At 38.2% G+C, this 9,400-nt stretch overlaps 1 gene segment (V, D, J or C); it reads left to right on the top strand.

The window, feature by feature from the left end:
• The first annotated feature begins 2,201 nt into the window (after nt 1-2,201).
• LOC102819688 lies at nt 2,202-2,761 on the top strand. The segment is given in 2 exon segments: nt 2,202-2,253; nt 2,466-2,761. Coding segments are annotated over 2 exon segments (348 nt in total).
• The last annotated feature ends 6,639 nt before the right edge of the window (nt 2,762-9,400 follow it).

Raw genomic sequence — 9,400 nt, 5'->3', positions numbered from 1 at the left:
AAAGCCATGATATTTTCAATTGCTTCATATGCATGTGAAAATTGGACAATGAATAAGGAAGACAGTAGAAGAACTGATACATTTGAATTATGGTGTTGAAGAAGAATATTATAAGTACCATGGATTGTCAAAAGAACAAAGAAATCTATCTTAGAAGAAGTGCAGCCAGAATGCTCATTAGAAGCCAAGATAATGAGACTTTGTCTCTCATACTTTGGGCGTGTTATCAGGAGTGACCAGTCCCTGAAGAAGGACATCATGCTTGGTAAAGTGGAGTTTCAACTAAAAAGAGGAAGATCCCTAACAAGATGAATTGACACAGGAGTAGCAGCAATGGGCTCAGGTATCACAATGATTGTCGGAATGGCACAAGACCACGGAGTGTTTAGGTCTGGTGTGCATAGTGTCACCATGAGCAAGATCTGACTTGGTGGCTTAACAATTGTTGATGAATCTTGATTGAAAGTAGAGAATATCAGAAAGCAGAAATATGTTTACCTGTGTTTTATTGACTGTGCAAAGGCACTAGACTAAGTGGATCATAACAAATAATGGATAACATGCGGAAGAAAGCGAATTCTAGAACATTTAATTGTGCTTATGTGGAACCTATACATAGAACAAAAGAGGCAGTCATTCAAACAGAACAGGGGGATACTATATTGTTATAAAATCTGAAAGGTGTGTGTCAGACTTGAATTCTTTCACCATATATATTCAGTCTATACGCTGAGTAAATTGTCCAAGAAGCTGGGTTTTATGAAGAACACAGCATCTGGTTTGAAGGAAAACTCATTAAAAACCTGCAACATACAGATGTCACGACCGTGCTTGCTTAAAGTGAAGAGGGTTTGAAACACTTACTGATCAAAGACTACTACAGTCTTTAACGTGGGTTAGACCTCAACATAAAGAAAACAAAAATCCACACAATCAGACTAATAAGCAGCATCTTGATGAAAGGAGGAAATATTGAAGTTGCCAAGTATTTTAATTTTACTTGGTTCTATAATCAATGATGATAGAAGCAGCAGTCAAGAAATCAAATGATGTACTGCATTTGACAAATCTACTGCTAAAGGCCTCTTTAAAATGTTAACAAGCAAAAATGTGTCTTTGAGGACTAAAGCATGATTGACCCAGGATATGGCAGTTTCAATTGCCTCATTGCATACAAAGGCTGGACCATGAATAAGGAAAACTGAAGAACTGATGCTTTTGAATTATGGTTTTGGACTGCCAGAAGAATAAACAAATCTGCCATGGAAGAAGTACAGCCTTACAAGAGAGGATGGGGTGACTTCGAATATGTTATCATGAAGGACCAGTCCCTGAAGAAGGACATCATGTTGGTAAAACAATAGATTATTGAAAAAGAGGAAGACTTTCAACAAGGTGGATTGAAAAAGGGTTTGCAACAACAGGTTCAAACGTGGCAATAATTGTGGGGATGGCACAGGGATAGGCAATGTTTCATTCTGTTGTGCATAGGATTGCTTTGAGTCAGAACAGACTCAATGGCACCTAATGACAACAGAAGCAAACTAGTAAGCCCAGTTTATATGAATAATAAAATGTTAGATAAAAATGAAAAGTTTTTCTTTCTACTATTGTGCTATTTATTTCTCTAGTGGTCATATGTCCTGAACAACTATGACATATAATTTTATTTTAATAAATTCAATAAGCATGATACAAGGTGTATAAAAACTGGAATTCAGTTATATATATCGCTATAATACATTTGTAAGTAAATCATTCACAACTCAGAAGAATTTCTCAGTTTGCTCATATTAACTTGGTAAACATCTTGTTATCTATGGCTCTTCTCATATAAATGACTTCTTTATTTCCTCTCTATGTTGCCATCTCCCAAGTTCTCATGTAAATCATTCTACATACAGCTACAGTTTACAGGAAAGAAAATATTTTTAAACCTTTAAAAAAGTTTCTCCACCACCTCCAAAACACACACAAGAACTCATACATATGCATCATAGAAGGCAGGCAATCATAGTTAGGTGGAGCTTCACATTAAAAAGTTGAGTGACATGACCTAGAAGTGGCTGCTGATGAATCTATCTCATGAAACTGATTAGTTACAGGAACAAAATCAGCTCCAAACAAAAGATACAGTACAAACCTGTACTTAAAGGGACTTGCCACCAAGGTGTGTCCCTAAAGCAAAAGAGTCAAGAATTATGAAGACACAAGTAGGAGTCTTGGTGGGCCTTCTGTGGATACAGATTTGCTGTGAGTTAAGAACATTACAGAGGAAACTTGGATGAACATTACAACTAAATTTGGAAAAGAGTAGGGGAGGGAAGGAAGACAGAACACAAGTCTCTTGGGTGGTATCTTCTACCACAAGGAAGAAACTATAGAGAAATTCCCTACATTTGTAAGCAGTGAAAGTAATTTTGTAATGACCTTCACTTGTGTCTATTTTTTCTCTTTCCCAACAGGGTTAAGAGTGGAGACGAAGGTGGAGCAGAGTCCTCGTTTTCTGTTTCTACAAGAGGGGAAAAATTCCTCTCTGCTGTGCAATTTTTCTATCTCCGTGACCAGTGTTCAGTGGTTCCAACAAAACCCTGCAGGACACCTCATACCTTTGTTTTACATAACTTTAGAAATGAAGCAAAAAGGAAGATTAAAATCCACACTCAATATCAAGGAACGTTATAGCCAGCTATACATCAGAGACTCACAACCTGAGGACTCAGCCACTTACTTCTGCGCCATAGAAGCACAGTGCTCTTAAGCACCTGCAGCCTGTACACAAAACCATAGCTGAGACCTAACCCAGCCCCTACTGTGGATGAAGAGGCCTAAGATGATCAAATCTGCATTTCCTGATTCAGGTAGAAAGTATTTCTAAATGAGCTACAACTTGACAGTACAGTGATGCCACACACTATGTGCATCTGGGATCCCTCTGGGGATGGTGTTACTAGGTGAAATCTTTAGACTGATCAGCTCTCTCACATCTGAGTCTATCTTTCTGAATGGAGTGAGTCACCATTTCAGTGTGAAGTAGAGTACTTGATCCTTCCATGTCCAAGAGCAAGAAAGCACGAATCTTACCTGCATTTTTCTTTCCATATCTTTCTATGGCTTACATTGGTATAGGCAGAATCCCTGGAAAAAAAAAAAAACTCCAAGATTTTCCTTCTAAATCATTTAAATGAAGAAAAGGAAGAAGAAAAATAAAGGCCCATTATTAGTATAAAGAACGGGCAGAGCTTCTGAGTACAGGACTGGCATTTCAGTCACTTACCTCGGTGTTATGAAGACCCAGTGTTTCCCAGGCACCTGAAGTACATGCGGCTACAGTCTCCAAACCCAGGAAGAAGGTACAAATGTCTGCACATTCCTACTTTTAGCATGGTGTTGAGAAGTACACACGTGCTAAATCAAAGTTATGACAACTTCAAAAAATTTGAAAATGCTAACAAATATTCAGTCTAGTAACAAAGCTAACCCAAACCAATCATGTTCGTTCTTGAATTCAGTGAATCAGCAATTCTAGCTAAATGATCCCTCAAGCCTTATTATAAACCTCTGTGTTAAATGAACATTTTAATGACTAAAAGAGTACAGTTTATTTTTATCCCATATTATGCCCACATATGAAGGGAAATCACAAGAAAATCACACCTTTAAGTGTCAAAGAAAAAGAAGCTATTACTCTGTAATACGTCGTTCAGTTTACTGTTGTTGTTCCAAGTTTTTACAGTGTATTAAATAATGCATGGGAACACAGTGCCTCTATAGGATAAGTGCTGGGTTACAAACCACAAGGTAGATGGTTTGAACCCACCAGTTGTTCTGTGGGAGAAAGATGAGACATTCTGCTGCTGTAAAGATTGTAAAAGCCCCAGAAACCTTATAGAGAGTTGTTATGAGTCGGAACCAGCTTGAGAGCACTTACCAAAATAATGCATTGCATTCATATTCAATAGTATTTACATGTATCATTTTCTTCTTGGTTATGTTTTGGAAAGATCATTAGAAAACTAACTTCTAGCCATGAATATGCTATATTATTTTGAGCAATTGAATCAGTTTCTTTGAACTTCATCTTAGAATCCTTATCTGTTATGAAGATATTCCCCACACATTTCTTAAACAATTCATACATTTAATCATTCAACAAATATTTATTAAATATCTGTGATAAGCAGAAGTCTTGAATAAATCGAGTTCCTTCCTTTGCTGAATATGTATTCTAGTGAGAAACACATTTTTGTTTTCAGACAGTTCCTATATGGTGAAAAGAGGACTAAATTGGGAAATGAAGGATATTGTAAAAACCAATAGATGTCACTTAGTGACAGCTTCTTGGAATATGTGATGATCTCAGCTGAAACTCAAAAGTTTAACAGGAGCTAATCAGAGTGAAGGACAGAAAAGAGCGGGGCAAAGTGCCTCAATTTGTAAGAGTAATGAATTTGTAGGTTGAATCTAAGGAGTATGATGCCAAATTTAAAACCTAAAAAAGTAATTTGCAAGTAATAAAATAGAGGTGACTCATTTTATGGGAGACTTAAAATTTAAAAAAAATTCTGAAAATGAATTATATATTATAATATGATAAGGTAAAGGATATGGGGAACAAAACCCATCAAACATGTTTGCATGCTCACAGAACACAGGGAAAATTGCAATGAGCACAAATGAAAAGAATCATGAAACTAATTAGTGAAAAGAAAACATCAATTCTTTAGAGGCCCAAATTATCTTGTAAAGGAAGAAAATATCTGTACAAATAGATTACATGATACATTTAGACTATTGAATAAAACTGGCAATTGCTTTTAAAAGAGAGAAAATATATAAAAGTATTCTTTTAAGATAAAAAAAAGAGATTCTGGTTCTTGAAGTATAGCTGATATATATATGTTGTTGTTAAGTGTCATCGAGTCAGTTCCAACTGATAGTGACCCAGTATAGGGCTTCTGGAGAGCAGCTGGTGAGCTTGAACCAGTGACCTTGTGGTTCAAGTCGACTTTGCAGCCCAGTGCATTATCCCACAGTGCCACACCAGGACACACACACTCTCTCTCTAAATATATATATATATAAATTGTTACCGTATTTTTAATTGTGGTATAAACAGTAGAGCTACTCTGTTGCTAAAGTTGGCAGTTTAAAACCAACCCAAGGAATCTCAGAAGAAATCTACTTCACAAAAATTCAACCTTGAAAACATTATGGAGGACAGTTCTACTCTAACACACATGGAGTCTGTATGAGTTGGAATGGGCTCAACAGCAAGTGGGTTAGGTAGTTCGATTTTTAAATATATATATGTGTACACACACACACACATATATATATACAGTACCCTGGTGTGAAAATGAGGCCACTGGCAGTCATGGCAAATTGTTTTTAATCTTAGTATTCGGTTATATTTATAATTAAATGCAGACATGAGCCCTTATTATCCACAGAGAAATATTAAAACTTTCTAAAGCCGAGGCTAAAGGTTTCAAAGTTCAAGCCTTTCTCCAACAGATTAACTGAAAATAATTTAGCTACTTCCCCGTCCTTTGTTCTACAGACAAAAAGCCTATCCTCCCTAATCCCTTTTCCAGGTGCAGCCCATTCACCTGGGCAGCTTGCGTCTTCCTGCAGGCCTGGCTCAAGAAGCCAAAACAGTGGGACTCCGCCTAAGCCTTTTGTCCTCCCTTTCACCTTGCCCCAACTGAGCTCAGGGGCTACAGATATGTTAATTGAGCCTGAGAAACCAAGTTGCTGGCCTGGGATTTGAACCAGCAAAGTACGATGTAAAGTTACCTGAGTGTCTGGAAAATTATTGATGTTAGCTGTATCTTGTTTTAGTCCCTCCCAGCTTGGTGTGAAGCTCCTCCCCTAAATAAAACAGAGGCCCAGGAAGCCCAGGTGTGCATTACGAGTTGGAGGGCATGCAGTAAAGATTGCAGGGCAGTGAGTTGCTGCCTGCAGAGGCCACGATGCCTGTACTCCCAAGTCTGCCCACCAGTGATGTATCCACCCTGGCTTTGGGGTGCCTCATTGTCCCCCTTCTTCTGTCTGTCTGTGTATTCTTTTGCTATCCCTATTGCCGCCGGATATCCCCTCCTCATGAACCAAACACTCGTGAACCAAGTTCCTATGTCGAGGACAGTCCCCGACAATATATCACACACTAGGATGAGTAAAAAATTATCTGCACTCTAGTTGTATTAAAGCTCCTGTCCACGTCCCCGCTGATGACAACATTGAGCTTATTGGACGGCTAATCTCACTGTTAGCAGTTTGAAACTACCAACCGTTCTGTGGGAATAAGATGAGTCTTTCTGCTCTCTTAAAGATTTACAGCCTCGGAAACTCTATACCGGGTCACTATGAGTCGGACCTGACTCCACGGCACACTGCCACCACATATATATATATCACAGTGGCTCCATAGGATAGGCATTGAACTTTGAACCACAAAGTTCAAGCCCACCCACACCTCTGCGGGAGAAAAATGAGGCATTCTGCTCCTGCAAAGATTAAACAAACAAAAAATCTTGCTTTGGAAATCCTAAATAGGATCACTTTGAGTCAGAACCCATGCAATGGCACTTAACAACAATAAAACTTTTGCTATTTCAATATTTTTATATGTAAACTTATTTAACAGACATTACGTTCATCCTGCTGTGTAATCATCACCACTGTACAGAGATTTCCATCACATTGAATAGAAGCTCAGTTTCTCCCAAGCACTAATTCCCTCTTTCCTCTCCTCCCACCCCTGATAATCATTAATAAACTTTGGTCTCTATGTATTTGCCCACATTTTTCTTCTCTAGGAGTTAAATGACAGATGAGTGGTGTCATACTTGGGACATATTCTCAGGAGGGACCAGTCACTGGAGAAGGATATCATGTTTGGTAAGGTAGAGGGTCAGAGAAAAAGAGGAAGACCCCCAATGAGATGGACTGGCAAAGTGGCAGCATCGATGGACTCAAGCGTGGCAACAGTAGTGAGGTTGACCCAGGATCAGGCAGTGTTTCGTTCTGCTGTGTGTAAGGTCGCTGTGAGTGCATACCGACTCCATGGCACCTAACAACAACAACAACAGGAGTTAAATATGATTAAATGAGGTATGATTCAATGCAATGTTGATGAGGGAGGGGGTGATGGTGGATTTTACTACATTAAACCGGAAAGTAAGTTTCTCAGAATTCCATTTTTAGAATGATGCTAGATTAGACTTGGCCCCAAAGCAATTTATGTGAGATATGGAAAGTAGAAATGAAAAACTACCATGCTCACTAAAAGTTGTCATAGTCAGATGTAACAGACACAGAGATCTCAGCAGTTTCAAGCAGATAGAATGGAAATTTTTGCTGTTTTTAAAACGTGTATCCAGATGCCCTTTGGAAGAAATGTTCTGATTTTTTATCAGAAATCCGTATAATCAGAAAAGAGTAAACCTTCAAAGAATACAGTTAGCAGCATACGCTGAAAGGGGTAAAAAAAAGAAAAAAGAGTGCTGTAGCTTTCATGCCCATGAAATGTTCTGTGTTCAAGAGACATATTTATCACCATGTGAGACTCTAGGAATAAAATATTTTTTAATTAAAAAATTCTCATAAGGATAGCAAATGCATTATTTGCAATATAATTTTATGAATATTTAAAAATACCTCTCTAATTCTGGCTTGTTATAGTAAAGTTATCAAAAGAATAAACTCCCATGGTCCACAATCCCTGATAGTGTGGAGTCTTTTTAGAGAAGAGACACATCTTTAAACTTAACTACTGGCTCTATTCGGCCTAACCAAATATGAGTGTGGATTTGCTGTGATAACGTCTCTGCCAATTTCCTATACAAAGACAGCTGTGTTACCCATATCCAGTGATTCTGCAAGGACTTGTCACAGCAACTGAACAAGACTGAGGTTATTTCTCTAGGAACAAAAGTGCTAACAAAACTTCACAGCATGCTTCCAGCAGTGGTAGGTACTCTCAGTTTAAAAAAGAAGAAGGAGAAAAGAAAGTTCCATTTCTTTCTAACTGTTCTTTGATATGATTTAGAATTATTTTATAACACATGTTTTACAGTATTTGATGTTCTTTCCTGTTACAGCACTGATATCACAGGGGGAGCAGAATCCAGGCAGTCACTCGGCCCAAGTCCCAGGTCTTTTCCTCTGACAGGGCTCCAGGGAAGGTGATACAATTTCTCAATTATTCACACTGTTGAATCCCTATTCTTTCTAATTATGTCTAGTATCCCATCCAAGGCCTCGATTTCTTCAGAAGAGAGCATCAGGGTTTCACAGCTGATCTGGACCAGGATGAAGCACCTTGAGAAAGAAGACTCGGCCATGTATGATCATGCCGAGAGTGGTACGATGACAAGAACTACAAAAGGATCTGACATTATAGGAACAGTGCCATTTAACCATTATATCTGTCCACAGACAAGGATTCTGATATTTCTTTTATTTTTCCAAGTATTACAAAGTTAAGATTGTAAGCTATCAATAGTCACAACCACCCATATAGCTTGTTGCAAAAAAAAAAAAGTTTTCTGATCCTATCCTCCAACCAAATCAATTTCCTGTGTAGAAACAGAGTGCCATCCATACTTAGAGATTCTACCTGTGTCTGTGCTTAATGTATGTGCTGTGTACTCTGTATTTCGTTTTACCTAAATAAAGTATGTTTAAGGATGGCACTTAACAATAAAGGATTCCTGGTGGTGCTCCAAGGTAAGCATTGGATTGCAAACTGCAAGGCAATTGAAATCTACCATCCACTCTCCAGGAGTGGATGAGGCTGTCTGTACTAATTAAACTTCACAATTGCGGAAACCCTATATAGTATCGCTATGAGTCGGAATGGACTCAGTGGGAGTGGGTTTGGCCTTTTTTAGAATGTATGTTTGCAAGTGTGCATGGGTGCTTGCATCCCTGAACCTGAAAAATCAGCCTGCTTAGTCTCTCCTACATGATTCCTATGATTTGCATGTAGCAAAGCTGCCCTACATACTATCAACTCAAAAATGTCCTGCTCTTAGGTTCTAAATTCCAATTATAATAAAATGCATATCTTTCCTTAGCATTCCTGGCTATAATTTGCCTGTATGCTTTTGAAATTGCTCATGTCTTTGCCTGGAATACCTTTTCCCCCATACCCAACTAATCAATCTCATCTTTTAAAAGCAAGCTCTGCAAAACACCTCCTAACATGGATGAGCCTGGAGGACATTATGTTGAATGGAATTAGTCAATCACAAAAAGACAAATATTGTATGAGACTACTCTTATAAAAGTCAAGAAAAGGTTTTCATATTAAAAGAAACATTCTTTAATGGTTACCAGGGATAGGAGGGAAGGGAGAGAAATTCACTGATTAGAAGTTGTTGTTGTTATGCTG

The sequence above is a fragment of the Chrysochloris asiatica genome, unplaced genomic scaffold (assembly GCF_000296735.1).
Source record: "Chrysochloris asiatica unplaced genomic scaffold, ChrAsi1.0 scaffold00017, whole genome shotgun sequence".
NCBI lineage: Eukaryota > Metazoa > Chordata > Mammalia > Afrosoricida > Chrysochloridae > Chrysochloris > Chrysochloris asiatica.
Note: the sequence above shows the minus strand (reverse complement) of the source record. Positions and strands in the feature narration are given on the sequence as shown.